Source organism: Culex quinquefasciatus, chromosome 2 (genome assembly GCF_015732765.1).
Source record: "Culex quinquefasciatus strain JHB chromosome 2, VPISU_Cqui_1.0_pri_paternal, whole genome shotgun sequence".
Taxonomy (NCBI): Eukaryota; Metazoa; Arthropoda; class Insecta; order Diptera; family Culicidae; genus Culex; species Culex quinquefasciatus.
This window is the reverse complement of record NC_051862.1, coordinates 70,342,789-70,370,328: the sequence shown is the minus strand read 5'-3', so window position 1 is coordinate 70,370,328 and position 27,540 is coordinate 70,342,789. Positions and strand designations below refer to the sequence as shown.

Below are 27,540 nucleotides of genomic sequence, written 5' to 3'. Positions count from 1 at the left end.
TCGAAACAAGTGCTGAAAAGTTCAACTTTTCAGCACCCATTTGAGTGCCGAAAAGTAGAACTTTTCAGCATTTATTTTGAAAGGTGTTGCTATTCGATTCTGTTATTTTTGGTACAGAAAAGTAGGCTATTTCGTCGTTCAAGAATGACAGGAAAAGTAAATAGTTTCACGACGGAATTACAAAAACAAAATTTCAATAGTTGGGAATTTTTGTCCACTCAAACATATAAAAATAGAAATAAGTAAAGGGGCGTTTTTTTATTAAGTAACACATTTAATTTTTCGGATTTTGAAGGGCCCTCCTCGTAACAAAAATTTCAAGCATGAGCAATTCTCTACGAAATCGGTATTTTTTTAGAATTTTAATTTAAAAAAAATAAAAAATAAAATAAAAAAAGAATAAAAAAAGAATAAAAAAAATGTATTTTTTAATCCGACTGAAACTTTTTTGGTGCCTTCGGTATGCCCAAAGAAGCCATTTTTCATTATTAGTTTTTCCATATAATTTTCCATACTAATTTGGCAGCTGTCGATACAAAAACGATATATGAAAATTCAAAATTTTGTATCTTTTGAAGGAATTTTCTGATCGATTTGGTGTCTTGGGCAAAGTTGTAGGTATGGATATGGACTACACTGAAAAATAATAATAACAATAAAAAAAAAATTATGGTGATTTTTTATTTAACTTTTTGTCACTAAAACTTGATTACCAAAAAAACACTATTTTTATTTATTTTTTTCATTTTTTGATGTTTTAGAGGACATCAAATGCCAATTTTTCAGGAATTTTCAGGTTTTGCAAAAAATCTTTGACCGAGTTATGAATTTTTGAATCAAAACTGATTTTTTTTAAATCGAAATATTGGTCGCAAAAAATGTTCAACCTAATTTTTCGATGTAAAATCAAATTTGCAATCAAAAAATACTAGTGAAATTTTGATGAAGTGCACCGTTTTCAAGTTAAGGCCAATTTTAGGTCACTTTTTTCAAAATAGTCGCAGTTTTTGATTTTTTTTTAATATGTGCACATGTTTGCCTACTTTAGAAAAAAATATTTTTGAAAAGCTGAGAAATTTCTCAATATTTTGCTTTTTTGAACTTAGTTGATACGACCCTCAGTTGCTGAGATATTGCCATGCAAAGGTTTAAAAACATGAAAATTGATGATTTCCTAGTCTCACCCAAACAACCTGCCAGACTCTGCCAGACTCATAGGCTGTTTTTGATTCTTATTTAAATGATTTTTAATTTTAAAATGTCAAAAATTCCAAGTTTTTTTCAGCGTTTTGGCTGTAAAAGAAGAAACCCCCAAATGTGTTTACATATTTGCAAAGATAATTTGTTTTTCTACATAGTGTGAAACGTGATTTTGTTTATATCTACAAAGTAGGAGGCTGTTCAAGCACAAGCATGATTTTTTTCTGACTTTTTAAATGAGCTGTTTTATAATCAGTAGTGTGTGTTTTATTTTGTCTAGTTTTTGACATTTTTTGCTGGAAAATTGTCGCGTTTCGATCGGTTAGATTTTTTTCTTTTTAAGGAATGACGAAGAACTTCGGCGAGAGTGTCATTCTGTGATGTCGCAGATAAATTCCCTGGCTGATTTTGGAATCCTGCTGCTAATTCTAGTGAAGCTGATCCAACAAACAGAGATGATTTTCGCTAAACCAGGTTTTCAAACAGAATCAAACAATAAAGTCTGCTTCTGGAGGGAAACAACCGCATCGACTCCATAAACAACTTCCATTCATTTTTTTTTCAATCTCGCCTTAAACTTTCTTGAGATTTCTTGACTTCAACTCCAGTTCCTCAAAAGCCACACATTTTGCATTCTCTTAAAAAAAAAATCATGATCGATACCAATACTCTCTACTTATGGCGAACAGTAAATTGGTTCCACTTTGACAGTTCAAAATTGAGGCCGTTTTGCGAACCACTATTCAGCACCCAGGAAATGTCATGTAGAATAAATAATGTTATATATGTATTCCTCTGAAATGAAAATGTAGCGTGACGGGACAGCATCGTAAAATTGGACTTTTAAAAGGCACACCAAAACAATCGCTTCAGCTTGACTTGTTAACACTCTTGCTCTTCTACACATTTTCAAAAAATGAATAACGAATCTTTTGCACCTTGAACTGAACGAATTGGTGGAAATTTAAGTTTTTGCCAGCAATTTCTTTGCGTGACGGGACAGCGAAAGGAGCAGATTTATGATAAAAACTCCTCTTCCGTTGAATGGCTTGTAGACCTTATTTGGTCAATATTTTTGGCGTTTGAGGTAAGAAAACGTATTTATAGCACATTGCAATTAATGGATCATAATAAAAAAAATGAAATTTTTCATTTAAAAAATCACATTAAAAATTAAAAAAAATAACATTTTTATATCGCTTCGCTAAGAATCGGTCAATAAGTGGAGACGAGCTGATTCTTTAACTAATAACATAATGGTTTTATCACATTTTGTTTCAGATAAAACCAGCAGATGTTATCCAAATTCATTATCTTGAAAATTTAGTTCAAAATTCTGCTCAGACGAAATTTGTTAATGCAACTTTAAATTTATCTTTCTGGTTTTGCTAACATAGGGGAAATCTACCCATTTTAATCCTAATAAGCGGTCGTGTTTGAATGATGCTGGATAATCTAGAGTCTCCCTTGAATTTTACTGAAACCAAGTACACCAACGAGTAGAGCAAGTTTTTGTGAACATTTCTGTTTATTTTCACTTTCACTAAAAGTTATTCTATTTCTTTACCAAGCATTTAACAAAAAAAAAAAAATTCCCAAGGGTATTCTAATCGAGGCGAATGCATTGGGCCACGCCCATTTTTCTAATATCGGCTTAGTTCTTTTTTCTTCCAACACTCTGTCGAGTGTTGCCATTTGCGCTGACAGTTCAAATGAACACTCACGAAAAGTGGCATTTATAGGGAAAGTTTCCTGGCATCGCTGGCTGTGCTGCTGGTGGTGTTGACGGCCAGCCTTTGTTCTTTTTTGCCTTCGTCTCTCGCTCGGTTTTCTTCAGCCTTCGATTGGAATGCAAAGTGAAAATTGAAACGTCAAACGACTTGGCGCGTTTATTTTTTTTTTGATGGCGCTTGCTAATTTATTACATTTTTCGGGATTATTCTTCAAGTGAGTGCCTTACTAATGATCAAAAGAACATGTTGCCGGTAGTTGGAAGCAATTTCATATCTTAAGCGCCGTGAAAAAGTAAGCGAAACCCGGGCAGACGGTAATAACAAAATTAATAATATTTCAATAACAAATCCTGTTAAAATAACAAAAAGTGTTATTATTTTATCCTGAAGTTCAACTTCAAGAAGAAAAAATAATAACAGTTTCTGATAAAATAACAAAATTTAGTATTGAAGTGATATTATATTGAAAATGTTTAATAACACGTTAATAAGAGGAAATGTTATACACTTCAAAAACTCGAAATAAAAGAGAAGAGAAGAAATAAAATTACCATAAATCGCACAAATGGAAAAGTTTCTAAGTGTCCATAACACAATCTGTTATTATTTTTTCTTTTGTTAACTATGTTTTGATCTTTGGGATAATTTTGTCTAATTTCGTCGGGGTCATTATTTTGGCCATGAAATAGGGTCCTTAAGCTAAAATTATTCTAAAAAGTTGAAATTTTGGAAGTTGATTTATTTAATTATTTGATATACCCCCTAAGGGACTTTGCTAAAATTGGCTAGAAATATGGGATAATTTTGACCAATTTCGTCAGGGTCATTATTTTGGCCATGAAATGAGGTCCTTAAGCTAAAATTATTCTGAAAAGTTGAAATTTTGAAAGTTGACTTTTTTAATTATTTGATATACCCTCTAACGGACTTTGTTTAAAATTGTTAGAACTATGGGATTATTTTGACCAATTTCGTCAGGGTCATTATTTTGGCCATGAAATGGGGTCCTTAAGCTAAAATTATTCTAAAAAGTTGAAATTTTGAAAGTTGATTTTTTTAATTATTTGATATAAGGGAGCTTACTAAAATTGGCTAGAACTATGAAATAATTTTGACCTATTTCATCAGGGTCATTTATTTCACCATGAAATGGGGTTTCAAGCTAAAATTAATCCGATAAAATTAACTTTTGAGAGTTCATGTTTTTTTTTAATTTTGTTATATTCCCTAACGGAATTGATTTAATTATTGAGAATTTTTGAAGTGTGAATAACAAAAACTGTATTCATCCAGAGTCGGAGTTGTCTTCAAAGTATGGATTCAAAGTCGCTTGGAGGTACCCGACTCTGCAGCCCTGACTAGTACAGAGGAGTTATGGCAGCAGCAGGTTTATTTGTAAATTACAAATAAACCATAACAATAACTTTTTTTTATGGAGACATATCAGTTCAATAACATTTTTTGTTATTATGCTGCTCCACCTCTCCGCACAAAATAACAAATCTTGTTATTCCTTCATGACCCCTTCTGTGTTATTGGTTTGTTATTGCAATAACAACATAATAACAGTTTAAGTTATTTTTCGAACAAATCTTTGTTATTGATTTTTGTTATTTTAACAACTAATCCGATCATCCCAATAACATATTTCGATCTTCTCACAATATCAAAAACTGACCTTCCCAAGTTATTTCCATCTGCTCGGGAAGTGAAAAGTTAATTTTGGCGATATTCATTAAGCGTTTGAGGAATTCTCGTGTGTGTCACTGTGTGTGCCAACAAAATGATGAGAAGTGGTCTCGCAAAACACAAATTATGATCAAAAGTGCATTAAATGTGATCTTTTTGGCCAGTAAGTGGCATACATTTGAGTGCTTACTCGAGGCGGTGCTGTTGCTGGTATGTTTATAGCCCAAATAGTATTTTTGGAGCTTTAATCGAGCATCAAACTCTCCATATGACGAAGATAGGTGTTTGATTGGAAAGGGTAGATTTCCCCTAATAAGTCGAATTTTAGCCCAGACACGTTGTGAAAATGAAGCGCTCCCAATTACTTCAAACAGAGATAACCAGTTCAAGTGGGTACTTACGTCGTTTTCGTCAGACTCGGGTCGGACGTTTTTCGGCGAGTGTTTCTGGTTTTCTTCTGCGATCGCTCCTTGTACGACTCGGACCGGTTAACCGATACCGGAGCGGACTTGGATTTAACACTGGAAAAAAGAGGACAAGGAGTTGTTGTTAGAATTATTCTTTAAAGGGTGCAAGTTCAGGATGATCTTACCTATCTCTGAACTGATCATGGTCGACACCTTGCGCGGCGAAGGTATCCGGATCAGCGGTGGAATTGTTCAGGTAGTCCGAGTGGGCGCTGGTATTTTCCAGATAACTGCTGCTGAGGTCCTGCCTCCGGTCCGACGGTTTCCGGACCAGCGAAATGTTGGGTCGGTCTTTGGGGGAGAAAAAAAAATCCAACGGTTAATTAGTCTGTTGAGAACAAAGAGTCTCCACCCAGTTGGTGTTACGATCCAGATGTGCAATTTGTCAGAATTAAGTACAACGAGCAACCTGAGAAGTTGAAGGGAGAACCGTGTCACTAATTGTGCCAACTTCCTCGACGCTTGCTGACGTACGGAAAGTAGCATTTTCCGCTGATGACAGTGCGCCGTTGTGTCCGCCCACGATTTTCAAAGTTTGCATTACTCACCCAAAGTGCCGTTTCCGTACGACCAAAGACTTCTTCCACTTTGAGCGACGGTGTAATACGAGCCTCTTGCTCGAACGCTTTAAAAATTACGGTCATATTTATAGACCAGTTTAAATTGTATCACTCAAGTTGGGGTACACAGCGGTTTGTCGCTTCAGTGGTCTCTTGCCAATGCGACCAATTTGTAAACAAAAACAACAAATTTTACAAATCCTCACAAATAAAGTCAACTAAATTTGACAGTTTGTCACCTTCAACTTGGCTTGCATTGGTCCCCAAACAACAGTCAAGGCAAACATTGCTGAAGGTAAGCATGGTTACAAAATCTGTCAAATCTAACATGTCAAAAGTGCAACATTACCATCGAACCCTTCCGCACAGCTTCCAGCGTTTTCCGCTAGGGTCGCATCTCCGGAGCCGGCCACTTGCGACGCCTGGGACGAAATCGACGAACGTTTGCTTTGTTGTTGTTGTTGCTGGTGCAGATTCTTGCGCGATTTCGTCTTGGCCAGTTTGTACTTTTTGTGGCCCGGGATGTTGCTGCCGCTGGTGGCAAATTGTGACCGGGAGTTGTTTACCTGTTTTTTTTTTTTTTGTTGTGGTAGTGTTGGTTCAGCGCGGTTCGGTAATGAACCAGATGTTGGCCGCGGGATTGCGAGGGTGGAACGTTGTTGTTTACAGTACCAGATGCGCGCGATTAATGCGCGTGTTTACAAGGCCAAGAAAAGAAAATTGCAATTTAGAGAGACGAAGCTGGGTCGGTCGTTTTTGTTCTTACAGATTTACTGGAGACCAGCGGGAATGGTCCGCTAGCGAGCGATTCTCCGTTTGGGATCACCTTCGCGAGGATCGCTGCCGGAGCATGCTTGTGGTTGTTCAGCTTGTTCTTGATCAGCGTGTTGATGTTGAGGTTGGTGTTCGATTTGGAGTTCTTGATCGTCGCTGAGTTTGTCGTTGTCTTCGTGTCCAGGATCTTCTTGCTTCCATCGAGCCGCGTCTTGGACGAACTCTTCTTGTATCTTGGAGGTCGCACGACCTTCGGCCACGTATGATGATTCTTCTCACTTTGTTCTTCCACCGGTTCCACTGTTCCGGATCCACTATCCGTAGCATCCCCACTCCCAGCAATCACTTTCTCCGTCTTGTCTTCACTCTTATTCTTCCTGCGCATCCGCTTCTTCAGCGTTGAAACACTAAACCGGTCGTCGGGAAAACTTCCCGCCCGGAACCACATTTTGGCGCGCTAAGGGTGACAGCGCACCCTCTGTCGCATATCACGCGGAACCCGCAACTGTTGGATTGCTAAGGGACAACGCAAAAAACACACGTTCACGTTCCAGAATTCAACGGAGAGTGCGCGACGGCGGCGGCGACTTCTTCAAGAAATTGCACCAGAAACCGCGGAGAGACGTGAGATTGATGGGATTTCTGGAATTGGTGTGTGTTTGTGTGTACATATTTCACGTCTTTTCACTCACGGAACCGACTGACCGACCACCGTCGTCGTAGTTGCCACCCCCTCGATTAGGTGCGAAAATCGGGTCAAACGGGGTAAAATAAGTTCAATTGTATCGATTTCAACCTGATTCCAATTTTGAAAACATTGGTGTATATGGTAGAGAACTAGGCATATTTAAAAGTAAGGCGACTACAAAAAAAAGGAATTGAGATGTTCTGGGTGATCCAAGAACTCCTTGGAGTTAAGACCTGTTTGTCTACAGCCATAAAAAAAAGACAAAAGTAACTTCAGTAAGTATTGTAGACTACTTTGCTGGTATGTCGGGATGTTCTGGGTCACCCAAGAACTCCTAGAAGTTATGATTTGTAGGGTTACCACTGTAACAAGCAAGAGGTCGCTGATTTTTTACCACGGATCATACCCGCATAGCTTCAGTGTTTATGTCATCCAAGGACTCCCTGAAGATAAGATCTGTAGGTCTATCGCCGTAACAAGCAAGACGTCGGCAATTTTGGACCATGGATCATACCCGCATAGCAACAGTGAGTATGCTGTTATGCTGGGATGTTCTGGGTCATCCAAAAACTGCCTGGAGTTATGATCTGTAGGTCTATCGCTAAATTGTTGATGTAATATTACACATTTTTTTACACAAAATTTGTCATTACATTACCCTTCCCCAAACAACCCCGCTATCCCATTTGAGAACCAACGCCGTGTACTTCTTCTTTTTCGGAGATCACCCACATGTCCACCCAGTGTGTGATGGAAAGCGTGATGATGATGGCACGATGACGAGAGAGAGAACGTGTTTGCAAGTGTGTCGGTGAATGTTTACTTGTGCCCTCCCCCCAAACACAAAGAATCTACAACCGGTCAAGAAGAAAAAGTGGTTTGCAAGTTTTTCCGACTCTTTTCCGATGAAGAAAAATTAAAAATAAATCTCGCCGTAAATTACACACGCACACATTGAGAGATGGAAACAGGCAGGTCGGAACTTTCTGTTTCGGGAATAAAAGAGCGGTTTTTTGTTAGAAATGTGAAAAATTGTGTAAGAAAAAATCAAATTAAACAACAAACAACCAGATTTGTTTGTGTATTAGTGTATGGGTGCTGATGAAAATAAACTAACAATGTTGGGTCTCACACGGAAGTCGTGTTTTGTTTGAGAGAGAATAATGTAAAAATGATCATTAAATGAGAAGGATTTTTAAGGATTTTAATGCAACTGAAAAAAAGGAAATTAAAATTTCTTTGTCTATTCCAAAACGACAAAAAAAAGCAGGCACTATTCAAAGCAACGATCTTATCAAGCCATATCAGTTGGTGTTTAGCGTTGACGTAAAAATATTGTACACACTGTTTATCGTGAATTGTTTGTCTTGAATTTTATCTCTGCTGTTTTGAAATAGTGACATCTTGATTATCATTTTTGTACAACTTTGGGTCAAGAAAAACATAAAATGTGTTTAAAAAAGGTTTAATTCATAACAAAAAAAAATGTGTAAGTGACGTTTGGCAAAGGCATACTAACTTTCGCGATAAGACTTATCAATATCGAATTCAGCAATTACCAGTTGTAAATGTTGACAAATTCATTATTTCCGGACAAAAAGCCTCAAACCCCAAAGCCCAAACCAAATCAACAGGTCTGTATACCCGATGATCTAACGATACCTCCTCAAAGCCGGAGGGATTCACAATGAGTGTTTGGTGAGCAGACGACACTCCTCGTTTCGTCTTCAACGGTGATGATGTCAAGTCAACAAGCCAACTCAAGGCACGATTTGTCATCTAATGATGCCTGTGTGTGTGTGTTTGTGTATATTCAGGAGCCCCACCGACCCTGTCTGTTAGGAAGACACTTGAAAGCCACTTGGCCGCCAACCATCAACCACCAAAATTGCTGCTGAGCGGCTGTCAGCGTTTTGCTACATCCTAAATTTCATAGACTAATAGATATGAGAAAATTTGAACAATAATCTTGCTCAAGTTATCTTATAAAAAATCAACAGTATGTTTGAAATTATTAGTTTGAACTGGTTTTTCCAACTTTCGTTTTAAATCTTCTAATGTTTAACTGTATTTTTGCATATCGTCCTGATCTATGTTCAACATAAAACAGTATACCTCTAGCCAAGATAGTCATAGTTGAAAAAATCAAAAGCCATATTAAATAACATGAAAAACAATTTTTTTACTGATTGCATACTAATAAAAATAAATTTAGTTTAATTGAAAAAATTGAAAATATGCCGATAACTTTTCGCCTCTTTTTTCGAATTAAAAAAAATGAAAATTGACGAAATAGTAGTTTATGCAACAAGTTGCAAAAAGAGGTTTTTTTCAGCACGAGTCGTACATTTACCCAACGAGGTTCACCGAGTTGGATAAATACGAAGAGTGCTGAAAAAATCAAGTTTTGCAACGAGTTCCATACAACATTTTTTGCAATTCCAAAAAACACACACTGAGTGGAATTTTATTTCAAATTTTCATGTATTTTGTCAATAAATCGTTAAAATTAAAAAAAAAGTTGAAAAGTGTTGCTTTTCGAAACAAGTGCTGAAAAGTTCAACTTTTCAGCACCCATTTGAGTGCTGAAAAGTAGAACTTTTCAGCATTTATTTTGAAAAGTGTTGCTATTCGATTCTATTATTTTTGGTACAGAAAAGTAGGCTATTTCGTCGTTCAAGAATGACAGGAAAAGTAAATGTTTCACGACGGAATTGCAAAAAAAATAATTTTCTTCACAATTTTAATGGAAATAGAAGTCTGATCAGCTGAAAATAATTTTTAATGTATTTTCCTAACTTTGCTGTAGACCTAGGATTAATCAGAAATTTCCTTTCCTAGACAAACATTTTCGAATATTTACATACAATGTTGTATGGACAAACCAATACAGCAATTCGCCACGAAAACAGCATGATTCGAAAAAAAGTTCTCCGATCGAGCTCAATTTTTTTCTGGGGGATCCTTGGCCGAAACAATTAGACCCGTATTTTTTTTTGTTTGGCCATTAGGGTGACCTACGCCGTGTTAGGGTGGTTCGAAAAATGGCAATTTTCGTCGATTTTCGCAAAAACCATTTTTTTTCCAAAAATTTATATCTCCGCGCCATTTCATCCGATTTTAGCTGTCCTAGACGCAAAAGAAAGGTGATTAGTTTGGCTATTTGGGAAAAATTGCAAGAAGTTTCAAAAATCTAGCTTAACATTTGAAAAGGTCGTATGAAAACTTAAAATGCTGTTTTGAAGGTCTCGGGACCAAAGAGCCTATGTCTGAAAATATTTTTATCGGATTCCTCGGGAAATTTCACAAAACGTATCAAAAAATGGTGAAGTTATGTTTTCGATACTCTGAAATACGATTTTTTGAAAATAAAAACTGGATTTTTCGACGCGCCACGCGCAAAAATGGGAAAATGACAAAAACGGGAAAAAACGACTTTTTTCACTAAAACTGGGATAACTTTAAAATTTCAGCGATGACCTATAGATGTTATGGTAACAAAAGTTGCGTCTTTTAATTACGAAAATTTAGGAGATAAGTGCAATGGATTTGCTTGTAAATTATTTGAAATCATTAGTATAACATCTAAAATCAATGCTTGGATACACGGAGAAAAAAGAGTTCCCAAAATCGTGAACAAGCGTTCATGAAAATGGGAACCACGAACAAAGTGTTCAAATTTCATGGTACGTTTTTCAAAATCGTACCATGGGATTTGAACACTTTGTTCGAGGTTCTCATTTTCATGAACGCTTGTTCACGATTTTGGGAACTCTTTTTTCTCCGTGTAAGTTTATGGCATGGACAAACAAACATATTGTAGTGTGTGTGAGCTCCGTGTAAAGGGGTGTTTGTATCAAATTTAAATAATTTGTGTTTCTTTTTCTATTTTTGCTGCTTCCAGTGTTGATTTAGTGTGTTTTGTATTACTTTTTGTCTTCACTTTGTTTACTCTCAACTCAAAAATGCTTGTAAACTATTTCTTAATTTGGCATCCACATCTGATAGTCTGTGCAAATAATTCTTTTTCGCATGCTGTTCGGGCATCGTTTTCTTCTCCGAATTCCCCGAAAAAAAGACGGTAAAGTATTCTTGTAGTGTGCTGGTTGGCTGGCATCAGCGAACAAACATACACACGTGCGTCACGGACACACCGACAAATGAGCAACACTTGGGAGAACAGCTTGGATCGGTTCATTCATAAGTGGCCGATGATTGGGGATCGCCGAGGAGGGTGGCGAGGCGAAGTTGTGACGGTCGGTGGCGGTTAAGCATCCAACATAAATTTGCGTTACTGATGAGAGCAATTTTTCCACCACATTGCACTAGATTGACCTTTTTTTCGCGGTCTTGCTTTTTTTATTGCTTCTGCTGGTTTTTGTCACGGCGGCGGCTCTACACCCAGCAATTACGGGTGTAGGTGATAGTGGTGGGACACACACGACAACTATCTCAAGAACACATCCTCGCAATTGATTTTAATTGCTGAGCGCAGGTTTCATGTCACGGCACGTCATTCTAGAATTTCTAGATTTTTTCAACAAGACAAATCACACAATTTAACCACCTCTTTTCCTTGTATTTTCCCAAATTCACGAGAAATAACTATTCGCCAAACATTCGCAAGGCGAAATTCCACAAACACACACACTCACTTTTCACCCCGTTTTCTTCCTCCCTCAAAATATTCTCAAACCCGCTCCCCGTGACGGTAACGCGCGCGCACGACGTCGTGACACGAACGGAACTCGCTGTACACCTCTGCGCGACTCTCGCGGAACATTGGTACTGCGCGCGAGAATGCCGCGGCACGACGGTTGAACCTCGCCGAGGAGATGTCTCGTTGAGCGCTGGCTGGTTGTTGACTTAGCGGAGAGACCTTGCCGCGCACACGCTCAGGGTGTCGTGAAGTACTCGAGCAGGAGGGTGACAACTCGGGATGCGTTTCAATAGTAGGTTGATCGTCGATTGAGCGCCACCCACAGAGGAAGTGATTTTTTTTTTTAACGGAGTTTTGGCATTTTTCAGGGGTTGTTTGCACAAATACAAATATATCTTGTCGCACCCGCCAGAAAAACGCGTTTTTATGTTTGACCTTGAATAAACAAAAATGAAAGCACGCAATGTAAACAATAACAAACACGTTTTGTTTGGCTGACCATTATATGCATTTTCCCGAAGTTTGGTTGAAGTTGGTTGCTGGAGTCCCGAGTTATAATTACAAATGTTTACGGTAGTCTAACTTGTAAGTGCGTCAAACGCGTTCTGACGTGAAATCCCTTTGGCCAGTTGTCGCACTAACATCAATTTGCAGGGAGGGACAAGATAGCACGACAAGATTGAAACTACTCCCATATGTAAAGTGAAAAAAATGCACGGAGCTTTTTCGGATTTCGTTGAATATTTCAGGATTGAAATCGAATTTTGGGGATCTGTGAAGGTCAAAAGGTGAGGCATTGTGAGCTGCACAAAATCGCGTTCTTAACTCAATTTGGCCCAGAATGCACGTACGACAAGTTAGCACGACGGCGACCATATGGGCTTTTTTTGCTCGAGAGACCACTTAGATCCCATTTCTTAAGATAATTTTATCAAATTCGAGTTCTTGAGCCATTTGAGTTCTTATTTGACTTACAAATGCAAAAATAAACGTTTTACAATGTATTTAAAATATTTTACAAAAGGCAATACTTATTTATTGTCTTTTTTATGGAGATTTTGGAGGGTGGGAACAAAAAGTTGAAATAAAATTGGTTTTGAAAAACAAATTTTCTAAATATTTTATAGAATAGTTTATTTATGGTTTTCTGTCGATAGCCCAGTTTTTGTTCTTCAAAAACCTTCAATTTTGGAGATGTTTTGCAACGGCTTTACTGCCTATAAGAGAGTATGTACAAAGTTTTGAGCGTCCAGATTCCCGGGGTTACAAAATTCCCGGAAAACGGGAAATTTTCAACTTATTTCCCGAGAAATTTGAAATTTATCAAAAATTGTTCTGATCCTGGTTTTGATTAATATTTAGCAATAAAATTGTATAGAATAGTAGGATGTAACAAAAATTACTTTTTGGCGGGCAATCAAGGGTTTGTTCCGGTGGGCATACTAAGCCTAAATCCAAAATATGAGCTTGACTGGACGTAACAGGAGCTGGCGCTTTGCATTTGAAATTTAAATGGGATTTAACCAGTAAAAAAAGATTTTTTTGCAAAAATGTCATTCTTTGAGGCATTTTGGCCACTGAAGCGTTTATTTTCAACATCATTGACGTGTAGGCCAGATCCTTGCGTATCTTTTGGTAAGATCTACATGAATAAAAAGATAAGCAATGAATTTACCTTGAAAATCTGATTTTTCACTTGAAATGCCATTTTTATGAAATCGCAACTCAAAGTTTTTAAATTTTCGAAATATGTGTGTATTGTTTGGGCACCTTTTATATAATTGGAAGTAGTCTTTTTAATGATGTTAATGATTCAGCTTAAAAACCTTGTTTAAAAGAATTTTCATAGCAATAAAAGTTGTTTGGATATTTTAATTCATATTTAATTTTAAAATAAAATATTTAAACCTCTTGCGTACATGGTAGGTCTAGTGCTCAGTAAATTTTCAACTTCAATCTGTAATTTCTCGAACACTTTTAAACAAATTAACCTAATTTTTTTGCGCATTCTTCCACATTCTACCAATTAAATTTTCATCCAATTTGATTTGGTAACCAAAAACGTAAAATAAACACGGTTTTGAAGTTGGCATAAAGGGGTACTTTAAATAACAACAATTTTCATTTCAAAAATTTACCAGAAAAATAATGGTTTATTTTCATTCCATAATATCGCCTGAAATAAGCTTTGATATGAAATTTTTAGACGAACTGATGAGTTCAATAAAACAGTAAATTGATTTGAATGAAATAAAATTGAGTTCTTTCATTAAATTTTATGCTTGTAATTTGAAAAAAAAATGCCAAAAAGTTAAGAAAATGTATACCTTAGCTTATATTTCGGAAATGTTAAAAAGTTTGATTGATATATAAGGCCATGGTTTTAAAACTGTAAAGCAAAACGGTTTGTAAAATCCAGTTTCCTGTTGTCACCATATAAAGATGAGAGACGCTCAATACGGGCTCTCCTTTATAGAATAGCCTGAAGAGCATATATCCGCTAGTCATGGTCGCTCAGGTCGACAGAATTCTATAGAAATTGATTCATTTTCTAAGGATTGCTAAAATTTGGCAATTTGCCTAACTTTTTTGGTGTTTCTGAGAACACTAGATTGACAAAAAAAACTTTTTAAGAGTTTTTTAAAGACCCGAAAAAACACCAAGTTCAGCAAAAACTGCAAACGAACAACTCCACTCCAAACTTAACAAGTTGGTATGTTGGTTGAAGCGCCACAAAACCACCGTGCACTAAGTGCGAAAAAATGACGCCAATCACACTTGGTGTTGTTACTTGTACAGTTCATCCCACCCAACTTGGTGGTCCATCAGCAACATGTGTGTGTCGTTAGATCGCGATTCAGCGAAGATCGAAACCAAAACAAAACTGATCTTAATGGGTACACGCGCGCGCAGCAAAAATTACTCCGAGTTGTTGTTTGTTCCAGGTAGTTAGGCCCTAACAGGCGGAATTTTGACGGCCAATAAATTTAAAGACAAATTTTGACTGGGCCTAAATGTTTTGGACGTTGGTTTCACCTTACAAAGTAGTGGACAATTTTGAACAGCAAAATAGTAATGGCTTTAATATTTCAAATTTTAATTTTTGTTTGAGTTCAACTTTTCATTAATAGTTGAATTTATGTTCAATTATTTTTAACTTGTAATAAAATTATTGAAAAGATTCCTCAAAGATAATTATAATGTTTACTCAACACAGTCAACGTTCTAGCTTACTAAACACATCATTCCGATCGATAGCGCTAAGCAATTGCAAATCGTTTAGCCGGTGATTAAACACGAGATGACAGTCCCATCGCCTTGAGCTAGAGATTGATTACACGTCAGATTGCAGATTCCGCAGAATGAACGATGACGTAATCAAAACATTGTGTGCGGTGTGTCACGTTTTGTATTTTTACTCAAACCTTGTTTATGGGATTCATGTGTCTTTTTCAACCCTCAAACGCCTCGTTAAAACTTTTTTTTTGGTTTCAAATATAAATAAATTGAGCCTCTTTCGAAACGAAAAACCTATTTTTTAAATTTCTGTTAGGTCAGATATTGCCAAGGGTTACCAAGTTCACACCGGAAAACGGTTCCGAAAGGTCTCTCCCGCACTAAGTAAAAATCGCGTTCGATTCTAAAATTCACTTTTTACTTTCCACTAAAAAGCTGTCATCGCCCGCCGTGATGCACCGAAGAACCGCAGTCAGTGCTCGGGCAAGAGTGCAAAAAGAGCAAATGTAAACGAAACCATAACGAAATTGGACGGGAGAGAAGGTCAAGGGTGCACTACACGGCGTCGAACACATGTAGTTTTGGTGGTAGAACTCTAGTCGAGAGTCTGCTGCTGGTGCCAAGCGCCAGGACTGGTTTTCATTAATTTGCGCGCGCACACATACATATTCCGATATTGAACCTGAAATTGTTAGTGGCGAGTTCGTAAAGTTTACCTTTTGGTATATGCAAATTAAATGATGAAAAAAAAACAAATATTTCAGTTTAAATATTCATACTTGTTTATGCTTTGCAGAAAATCAAAACGTGGATTTTGTTGATAAAAGAAATAAATTGGTCAAGCTAACGCGAAAATTCTAGAAAATTCACATAGGACAACTGTGCATATATGGGCAATACACCAAAATATTTACAGAACAAATGACACAATCGGAGTCTTAAACTTCTTCGATTGCCACTTTTGTCTCTGCATTGCTCGTAGAAAAATTCAAGTGCCATTTAGACACCTGAAGTAATTTTCTAGAGCAATAAAGTAGATACATAATTGCTCCATCTAGAAGTGAGAAAAAGGGCTGAGAATTTAATAAATTATAACTTTATCTACACAGTAAAAAAGTTTCATTATGAATGGTTGAAAAATTGAATGTTTTATTTTTTTATAAAATTTTAGCTCAATTATGTGGAACATGTTGAATTGCAAATGAAAGAATGTAAAGTTTACAATTTTTTTAGGTAATATGGTACGTTATCCATTAGTGGACCCCTTTCCTATAGTGGACCCTCTGAAGAATTTTTGATGAAAAAATCAATAAAATCCCGATTTCAAGCGTGTTTTTGTCTGCAAACCTATTATTTGGCATGTTAAGCATCTTTTAAAACAATGTTGACTGACATTGAATTGTCCTTTTTGCCAAAATATGTGTTTTGAGTTCGACATCTGAAATCAGCCATGGCCACTAGCATTTTCACAACAAAAAAAGCATTACTATTTTGTGATTGAATTAACTATCCAATCATTTTTGACTGGTTATTTAACTCCAGTAAGTCGGAATAATGTAAGTTTAAGGAACTATACTAAAATAAAGCGAAGAACTGCTCATTTTCAAGCAAAAATTAGGGCGTCCAATATAGGACAATGAAAATCCTAACTTTTCCAAAAGTTGACCCCTGTTCATTTAACCTTCAACCCAAATAAAGAAAACTGTGTATTTAAGCAAAAGTTTCTTTAAACATACAATAAATGCTTGTTGTATTCAACCTAATTGCATATTTTTTCAAGAATGAGTATAAATATAACTGTTTTCATGTTAAAAGTATCAAAAATGTATAATTAAAAAGTATCAAATTTATAATTAATAAAAACAAACTATAAATTGTACTTAGCTGAAGCATCATATTTAAAGTTTGAAATGATATTTTATAATAATAAATCAATAACAAAACATGTTTTGAAAAAAAAAACATGCGTAGTTTTATCAGCAACTGTAAACAAATCTATTGTTTTGTTTCGGTCGACTATTTATGTAATTAATATGAAAAAATGTGCATCAAAATTACTTTTTTGAATCATTTTAATGTTTGCAGTTGTTATGAAACGTTTTCTTTAATCTTTTTTGGAAATAAATGCGTTTAAATGTCTGTTAGGTTTTTTGTTGTTTTAAGCCAAATTTGTTAACAAAACATATTTGTTTATGATGAAAAATCCATCTTTTATTCATTATATCTATCATAAGACCTCCACCATGCATCAAAACACCAAATATCGGTTAAATTTGGTATAAAAATAACAGCTTTCCTATAGTGGACCCTGGTCCACAATCGGATTATGGAAAAGGGGGTCCATAACAGGCAAAAAACACTTTATTTTCAAATGGCTATTTTTCTGCTCAAAAACAAATAACTGATGAAACAAATAGTCAAAATTGTTCAAAAGAATTCAGATTTAATTATTTTGTGGGATCCACTAATGGTTAAAATGCCCTATTACACATTCCCCTATGCAATAACTATGACTTTTTACCGTGTTGAAGAAGATAGTCCGTCAGACTCAAAGTAAAACAGAATACGTTAGATGTAGAATTTGGAATGGTTTTGTTAAAAAAAATGTGAAAATTTGCACCTTTTTATGCGACATTGCATTTTTTGCACATAATATTCGCATCGCAAAAAATGACTTGCAAACAGTAGTTTTTAAAATGTAAGATTTGAAAAAAAATAGCGGTTCGAAAAAATGATTTATGAATAAACCCGAACATGCTAAACGTGAACGTGAAAAAAAGTTAAACATAAAGAGTTCTGAGAGTAAAATATCAATCAAAGTGAAACGAAAACTGAGATATGACCGAAGTTGCTAGCAATTTAAATTGCATCTTATACTCACAAATAGCATTCCAAAAGGGCGTAGCTCCAAATCATCACTGTTAACTTGAAATTAGATTCCAAATTCAAATTCAGTGGCCATAAAAACTATACTGCGAGAAAGTATTTTACTATTTTTTTGTCGAAGAAAACATTGTTCCTAACATTATAACCTATCATTAAAGAAGTCAGCACCTAGAATTCCTCGACATGGCCTCAAAATAGGACAGGCTAGTATGCAACCATGCTGTAGGAAAGCTTGAAGAAAAAACTAACTTAATCCACCAATGTGGTTGAAGCCTTCCTCACTCATTACCATCAATGGCTGTACACAAATTTCATCTATTTTTTAGATCTGGATTAAAAAAGAACATAAATATCACTTAAGTGGCCATATCTCGAGACAGGATTGCCAGATCTTCTATGTTTTGGACTCGTTGGAAAGGTCTTTTGATAACCTAACCAACGATGGGTCGGATATTGGATCCGGACATAGTTTACATACATTTTAGTGAGATCCGAATATATGAAAACACATTTTTATACATAACTTTTGAACTACTTATTGAAACTTCAATCTGTATAAAACTCGATCTATGGGACCCTAAACCAAGTCGAATGCAACAAGTTCGGGTCAAATCGGTTCAGCCAGTGCCGAGAAACATGAGCTGGTTTGTTGGTCACATACATACATACACACACATACACACAGACATTTGTTCAGTTTTCGATTCTGAGTCGATATGTATACATGAAGGTGGGTCTACGATGTTTTTATACAAAGTTCATTTTTAGAGCAGGATTATAGCCTTACCTCAGTGAGGAAGGCAAAAGTTTAAGAATTGAATTTAAAATTATTAAATGCTTTTCACCTACTAATAGGACATCAAAAATAATCGAATAACGAATTAAAATTTGAAATCAGGAGCCAAAGATAACTATTAGAACAACATTTCAAGAAATCTAACAGGTGTTGCTTCTTTATTTTGATTTCGAGTGAGTTAAATAAGTTTTACCCAAAAATATATATATTGAAAAAAAACTAACTTAATCCACCTATGTGGTTGGTGCCTTCCTCACCCTTTTCCAACAATGGGTGATATGTGATATGATGGGTTTGGACACAATTTTCGTCTGATTTCGTTAAGTTCCGGAATACAAAAAACACACATGTCATCAAAGGGCTCATAAGTCGCATCTTAAGTGGTCATAGCATGAGACAGGGTTGCCAGATCTTCAATGTTTTAGACTCGTTGGAAGGGTCTTTCGATTACTTAACCAACGATGGGTTGGATGGTGGATCCGGACATTGTTTACATACACAGAAAAAAAAATGTAAATTTACCCGACACTGAAAACTTGTTTTGAATGTAAACATGCTCAATGTAAGTTTGAAATTCATTGTAAATAGTTGTATTCCATTTAAAGAGCCTTCATGTAAAATGAGATTCAACGTAATGCTTGAACCTCATGTAAATGATTTTTTTATATTGGCTCATTATTAGTTTGAAAGCTTAAAGAGCATGTAAATGTCCAAATGATGTAAATTTCTGGAATTGTAAATTTGAAAAACATCTTAATTTAAAGTTCAAATTGTTTTGCGCGTGACAGCTCGCAAAAGCAAATCATTTCATTTGTTGTTATTGTTCGATGCGTTTGGTTCGGAGTAAGGTGCAAGTGTTTTCTTATCAAATGAAGAGTTAAACGCTCTATTTTAGTGAAAACAAATTTGGTAAATGTCACTAGTGGCTTAACGATATTCGTGAAAATTGGCAAACAATGGTCAGCGGATGTTGTGGCCGTACTACGGGAAGAATCCGGAAGGAAGTTTCTTAATAAAACTGAGTGCTAAATGTCATACATTGGTAAGCAAAATAAATAAATATTTCTTGCAAAGCATTGTAAAAGGACCAATGTAATTTGTAACCAAAGAGTATATCCTGCTCATTTTAAAGTAAACATTCCCGACTTTTTTTAATAAGGTCCTATAAACAAATGTAAACATTGAGTAAAAAAAGCAAGGGTTTTCACATTTCAATGTCCATCGGAGAAAGCGGGATACACTCAATGTTTACGTTTGTTTACAGGACCTAATCAAAACAAGTTTAGACACTCACTGACATGAGAAAATAAACTATTAACAAATCGTAATGTTCACCATCTTCTTCTTACAAATAATGCTGCCAGCGCGACCGCTCTTGCACTTTCCCACGGTGGCTCGATTCGGTGATGCTCCGACAGGTTCCCGGTCTCTCGCCATTTCGCCTAATCCACTAACAGACCCAGCCATACGGCGGATTGTGCCACCGTGTCTGCTGCTTCCTCGAAACACCTGTTCACCCTTCGTCGATCTTCGCCTCCTCGTCGACCACCTGGCCACACCGCTGCCAACATAGTCAACAATCGTGGGGAAGGGTGGCCTGGCCAGCGACTTCCGAGACCTTAAAGATTTGCCCGAAACAAATACCCTGTAGATTCCGCCGACGATGAGTATTAGAAATGGTTTTAATTTACCTCCAGGAGGGTCTGCTGAACGATGAAGGTGCAGACGATTTATCAGTTACCGAATTGCTGTTGCTTCAAAAGCTCAAAAAGTATAAACAGTTACTTTTCCTCAGATCACGGCAAGAACTGAGCAGACTGTCAACAACTACCCACTGAAAAATGTAACGACCCGATCAGTCTGATGGTTGAGTAAAATCGGTCTTACAAAGGCCGATAGGGCCGTTAAATTTCTCAGCGGGTAGTGGAATCGTGCGAGAGGGACAGAAAGAGCGGATTTGACCGATTTGACAGCTGCACGTGCACGTGAGTTTCAAATACACTGTTGACTTAAACTACTTAATTTTGGTTCTCTGTGAACGTGGCCCTTAAAGCCAAAAGGTACTCAAAATAAAGTAAATATGTATTTCTCTCAAAATAGCAACAAAAAAATATGTTTGTACACATTTTATTTATTTAAACAAAAATATACATTGTTACAAGCATGCTACACTCATTTTTTTTTAAAGCAATAATTCATGAAAATATTGGTTTTTCAAAAGTGTTGCGTCTATTTTTGATGTGGGGACTCAAAATATTTTAAGTAAAAGTTAAAAACGCTCTGTTTTATTGAAAATTACAACCCGTATTACATTTTTTTCAGCATTATTTTTTTTTTGCTCTTTCATTTGTTGAACAAATTATGAAAGGGAGTGAGACAAATAAATTAAATAAAATTTACAAGGCCTGATCATTCTGTTTTAATCAATAAACAGAACACCCCAACTTAACGTTATCAAAATATTATTGCAGATTGCAGCGATTTTTAAACAATCGTGCAACTTGTGGAAAGCTCTATACAAAAGTACACTGCAAACTGTCCAAGACATACAATTGCTTACTGTAAAAACTCGTGTGATTTTTGATCAAGTGCATCATCTGGCACTACAAATAGTTTTTCTTTGTACAAACTTTTTCAATACTTTACAATACAAATATATTTTTTATCGTGCGAATATCTAAAACCGTGACCGGCTTCACCAAAGCAAAATTGAGTTCGAATGTTGGCAAATTTGAGAAACTCCGGGTAAACGTGTGTGCAATTTAACGTAATATCTTCGCATCGTGTATGCTGTTTGTTTTGTTTGTTTGCCATCATGGCCACTGCAGTGCCGCCTACTCCGATCATTGCGGAATCAAGTTTAGTTAAAATTTTAAAAAATGTGTTTTTTGGGCATTAAATGAGTGGATGGCCACTAAGTCTGCTCCGGTAGCCAGAAGTTGGTGTTTTAGTTTTGCTCGCTACGGCCCGTGTCTATTTCGAAATGTTTCGGAGGAATGTGCTTGGACAATCCGAGGTGGGAATCTTACCAAATCGACCGCTCGGGCTAAACTATGGTAAACCGCCTCATTTTGAATGTCTTATCTACGTGATGCCTCGCCGTCCGTTCGTAAAGCCACGCCGCATTGAGACGTTGAAGATCATCACTCAGTACGGTTTGCACCACAAGCTCGAGGTCTAGCGCGTCAAGTACACGCTGGGCATGATCCCAAAGGTGGCCCCTTAGGTGCTAACCATTGAGGGGAAGGACCAGAAAACCTGTTCCAGGAAAAAGCCCTGCTGCGGTCCACATCGAAGTTCTGGACAGAGTCCAGCATGATGTTTGATTATATGCTCGGCCTGAAGATCGACGATTTCCTTCCAGCTGGGACTGGACAAGTACAACCATCTCGCCCGCGTTCTGATCTGCCAGAGATCCGTGTCCGCCAGCAGGTCGTCGTCGTCCGTCTGGATTCGCAGAAGCACATCGACTTTTCAAGTTGCCCTTCAGCGGTGCCAGTAGTAGTCCCAGCTTAGGAGAGATCCTTCAGCATTGATCTCCAAAGTTTCCTGGAGGTGAGTGAGATCATCTCTATTAAAATTGCTCAAAACTAACACCTCTCAATATGTAACATCAAATTTTAGTTCAAATTGGTTCCTTATGAATGTTGTCTGCTCTTGAGCCACTCCTTGTGGCACTCGCAGAACATTGACAACGACATCTTGCTGAGGTAGCGGTGAGATTAGTAACCAGCGATGATTCCCCATTTGTGTGTGTGAGTTGTTGTTCAGCATATTAGCTTAAAGTATACAATTTTTGATGAGGAATCTTTTTATTTTAGGGTTCTTGCAGCCGATGTCTGGTCATCTACGACATAGTCAACGGAAACAGTCATCTGAAAAGAAAATCTTCAACGCTTCGACATGCTTTGCGAGGTGGGTCACATGATCACAACCTTAATCAAGCCTAACTTTAAATTAGTAAGTTTCAACTTAAACATTCCAGGAAAAATACTAATGTGTTTGTCCAAAACTTGCCAAATTCGGTCTTTTTTTGCAATTCAATTTGCAGATTCTCAATTTATAAAAAACTATTTTGCAAAAAATTGTCCCGCTCGTGTGGATCAATCGGACCGCGCACTGGTCTCACAAGTCAGAGGTTAATGGTGCGAATCCCGCGGCGGGCGCTCTAAAATTCTAAGTGTAAATATGGGTATCCGGCGCCGTTGCTCCGTGCCGTACTCAAACACTTAGGAGCCCAGGGCGGCGAAGTTCTTGTAGTTAAAAGGAAGACACTAGTGGTTGGTACTAGTAATAGTGGCCGACAGCTATAAAGAGTCAACTTCGTTTTTTTAAGCAAATAATTTGCTGGAGACATGCTTTCTCACTTCCATTTTAATTATTGAATGCAGATTCCGCCCGTAACGCTATCTTATCTTAAAAATCTGGATACTTGATCGATTCCATGATTCGCTGCAATCGAACGTCAATGTGCTAATATACCAAAAAAGGATTAAGATAAATAAGTTTAATTAACTCCGTTGAATTTGGAATTTGATAAAATTTCATTCTTTTTATTTGCCTTTTGTAGTGAATAACAGTTAACTTATGTTTTTGATTAAAATCAAAGTACTTTATTTGATTTCAATGAAAAACAAAATTGAACTGTTAAACACCATTTCAGGCTAAGAAAGCATTTGAAATTTACATCGGATTCTAAATTCAACGGAGCAAAAAAAAATTTGGGTTGGGTAAAATTACATCGATTTCATCGGAAATTTACAAGTTTCTGAAGCGACATTTGTTCCGCACGGTTACGTCGGATGACACTTAAAATTACAATGAAGTTGATGTAAATTAGCATCATTAATGACGTGCACTTTTGGTACATCATAAATGATGTAAATTTACCGGAATTTTTTTTTCTGTGTACATTTAAGTGAGATCCGGCTACAAAAAAGTAAATAAATGTCACTTAAGTGGTCATAGCTCAAGACAGGGTAGCCAGATCGTCAAAGTTTTAGATTCGTTGGAAAGGTCTTTCGATAACCTTACCAACGATGGGTCGGATGATGGATCCGGACATTGTTTACATACATTTAAGTGAGATCCGGCTACAAAAAAAGTACATAAATATCACTTAAGTGGTCAGAACTCGAGACAAGAATGCCAGATCTGCAATGTTTTAGACTCGTTGGAAGGGTCTTTCGATTACCTAACCAACGATGGGTCGAATGATGGATCCGGACATTGTTTACATGCATTTAAGTGAGATCCGGCTACAAAAAAGTACATAAATATCACTTAAGTGGTTATAACTCGAGACAGGGTTGCCAGATCTTCAATGTTTTATACTCGTTGGAAAGGTCTTTCGATTACCTAACTAACTATGGGTCAGATGGTGGATCCGGACATTGTTTATATGTATTTAAGTGAGTTCCGGCTACAAAAAAAGTACATAAATATCACTTAAGTGGTTATAACTCGAGTCAGGGTTGCCAGATCTTCAATGATTTAGATTCGTTAGAAAGGTCTTTTGATTACCTAACCAACGATGGGTCGGATGATGGATACGGACATTGTTTACATGCATTTAAGTGAGATCCGGCTACAAAAAAGTACATAAATATCACTTAAGTGGGTATAACTCGAGACAGGGTTGCCAGATCTTCAATGTTTTAGACTCGTTGGAAAGGTCTTTTGATTACCTAACTAACGATGGGTCGGATGATGGATCCGGACATTGTTTACATGCATTTAAGTGAGATCCGGCTACAAAAAGTACATAAATATCACTTAAGTGGTTATAACTCGAGACAGGGTTGCCAGATCTTCAATGTTTTAGACTCGTTGGAAAGGTCTTTTGATTACCTAACTAACGATGGGTCGGATGATGGATCCGGACATTGTTTACATGCATTTAAGTGAGATCCGGCTATAAAAAAGTACATAAATATCACTTAAGTGGTTATAACTCGAGACAGGGTTGCCAGATCTTCAATGTTTTAGACTCGTTGGAAAGGTCTTTTGATTACCTAACTAACGATGGGTCGGATGATGGATCCGGACATTGTTTACATGCATTTAAGTGAGATCCGGCTACAAAAAGTACATAAATATCACTTAAGTGGGTATAACTCGAGACAGGGTTGCCAGATTATCAATGTTTTGGACTCGTTGGAAAGGTCTTTCAATTACCTAACTAACGATGGGTCGGATGATGGATCCGGACATTGTTTACATGCATTTAAGTGAGATCCGGCTACAAAAAAGTACATAAATATCACTTAAGTGGGTATAACTCGAGACAGGGTTGCCAGATTATCAATGTTTTGGACTCGTTGGAAAGGTCTTTTTATTACCTAATCAACGATGGGTCAGATGGTGGATCCAGACATTGTTTACATGCATTTAAGTGAGTTCCGGCTACAAAAAAAGTACATAAATATCACTTAAGTGGTTATAACTCGAGACAGGGTTGCCAGATCTTCAATGTTTTAGACTCGTTGGAAAGGTCTTTTGATTACCTAACTAACGATGGGTCGGATGATGGATCCGGACATTGTTTACATGCATTTAAGTGAGATCCGGCTACAAAAAGTACATAAATATCACTTAAGTGGGTATAACTCGAGACAGGGTTGCCAGATTATCAATGTTTTGGACTCGTTGGAAAGGTCTTTCAATTACCTAACTAACGATGTATATCATGATGATGTTTGGTTCAGTTTACTGCCATTTATTTAACTTCCGAAAATATGCGAAAACACATTTTTATACATAACTTTTGAACTACTTATCGAAACTTCAAACAATTCAATAGCACCGTATGGGACCCTAAACCAAGTCGAATGCGACTGGTTTGGTCAAAATCGGTTCAGCCAGTGCTGAGAAAACTGCGTGACATTATTGGTCACATACACACACACATACACACACACATACACACACACATACACACACACATACACACACACATACACACAGACATTTGTTCAGTTTTCGATTCTGAGTCGATATGTATACATCAAGGTGGGTTTTCGAGCTTTAAATAAAAAGTTCAATTTTAGAGCAGGATTATAGCCTTACCTCAGTGAGGAAGGCAAAACATGCCTCCTTTGAGTCAATTCACAAATATATCCCAAACCCGGTGGGCGAACATTTTGTCCCTAAATTTTCCAGTGAATTTCGCAAACCACTCATCGCACTTTTCTTCAATGTCACACACGGCATCTCGTCTCCCACGCTTGGCGCAGCTCACTGTCACTCTGTTGGTGATGGAAAATTTCCTCCAAAAATGTCTCTCTTTGGCAGCGTCTCAAGCGGGACGTGGTTCGTGAGTGACGAATGGAATGCGTGTGTGAGACATTTGTTTTCCCCATTTTTTGCTTGATTTTCACTCTCGAAAGTTTGCTCTCACACACACACAGTCTGAATAGGAAAAATCGCACACTCATCACTGGATGTGAAAATTTGAGCGGGCCACTTGAGAGGATTTTTGCACTTTAAACTTGAACGGAAAATATGAGAGTATTTTAATTTATTTTCAGTGCACAGAAAGCATGCGCAAAGCCGCTTTTTTTGGTTGTATGTAAGAATTGTGCGCAACGTACACAAACGACGAGTTTGATACAGTATTTGTGTTTAAATGAAGCATTTATCGAGTGACTTTAGTTCAAATTTATCAATGAGCATGAACTCTCTATAAGGTTCATTCGAAATGGCAAACAATCGCCAACCACTCTAAAGTCTTCATTTGGTTTATGGATAGCTTACAACAAGACATAGTCTAGAACTTTAAAGATCTGACAATCCTGTTTCAAATTATGACCACTCAAGTCATTTTTAGGTACCTTTTCGAAACCGGATCCCTCTCCTATCTCTGGATGGATTTTTGGTTGGCAAAGTTGGTTAACAAAAAGTTAATGAATTGGATTAAAAAAACGAATCTTTTGTGTAACCTATTCATGATCAGGAGTGAGGAAGGCACCGATCACAAAGCTTTAATATTGCATTTATGGCACGATTTTTTTTTTTCAAGGGAAATGAGTGCTGTGTATCGTAAATATATAGCTTTCAAATTTGATTTGATTTTTTACGGCATACGGTGAATTGACCAATCACAAGGAGGATTCAATTAAAATCCCATTTAAAGAGAGTTTGTTTTACGAAAATGAAAAAAAAACTGTATAAGACACATTCTATGGGCTAGAAAACAGTGCGATAATTTTATAACTGGCAAAATAGATGTTGTGATTGGTTTTTATAAAGTTCTAGGCTTCTCAAACAAGCTTTCAAAGTATATAAACTTAACATTTAATTCGTGTTTTCAAGCAGTTCAATCAACAAAAACCACCCAAAATCACCTCCGGAAACCCGAAATATCTCCGGCGGTCAGGAACAATTTTTCGAAAGCTTAAAATAGGATTAATTTACCGTCGAATGCAACTGACTAGATAAAAATTGATCAATTTTTCGCCAAGATACAGCATTGAGAAGTTTTAAAAAACAAAACCAATGACGGCAATCAATTTAGCAGCCAATCTTAATTTAAAAAAAAAACATGAAACAGTCTAGTTTATGTTGATTAACAGAGCAGAATCTTAGCCTTTTTACAAGCAAAAATTAAAAAAAAAACAAGATTCACCCCCGTTGTAACGTCACTGTTACAGTACAGTACTTATTCACTCGTAGAACAGAAACCAAAGCGTCAAATCCTAAAACCAAAGTTGATTCTTATAGAAAATTTAATGTACTTCCAGAATGTGTAAAAATATTATGGTATTTTCTTTGAAAATTTCCGAATTACAGCAAAAAACTGAAAAAAAGAATCGTCAAACAGTTGTAACAAAACGCCAAAATATGTCATAA

The 27,540-nt window shown here is 36.7% G+C and overlaps 1 protein-coding gene and 1 pseudogene across 7 annotated transcripts in view; one reads left to right on the top strand and one right to left on the bottom strand.

Moving 5' to 3' along the window:
* LOC6052020 (rho guanine nucleotide exchange factor 11) overlaps nt 1-27,540 on the bottom strand; it is a 174,363-nt gene that overhangs the window by 61,091 nt on the left and 85,732 nt on the right. For all 7 annotated transcript variants that reach the window (XM_038256285.1, XM_038256281.1, XM_038256282.1 and 4 more), the window contains 2 exons: nt 5,215-5,380; nt 5,024-5,143 (listed from right to left, as the gene is read on the bottom strand). In XM_038256285.1, the coding sequence (XP_038112213.1) occupies nt 5,024-5,143; nt 5,215-5,380 (286 nt within the window). The remainder of the gene's footprint in view (nt 1-5,023; nt 5,144-5,214; nt 5,381-27,540) is intronic.
* Nucleotides 21,674-22,206, top strand: LOC119767227 (annotated as a pseudogene).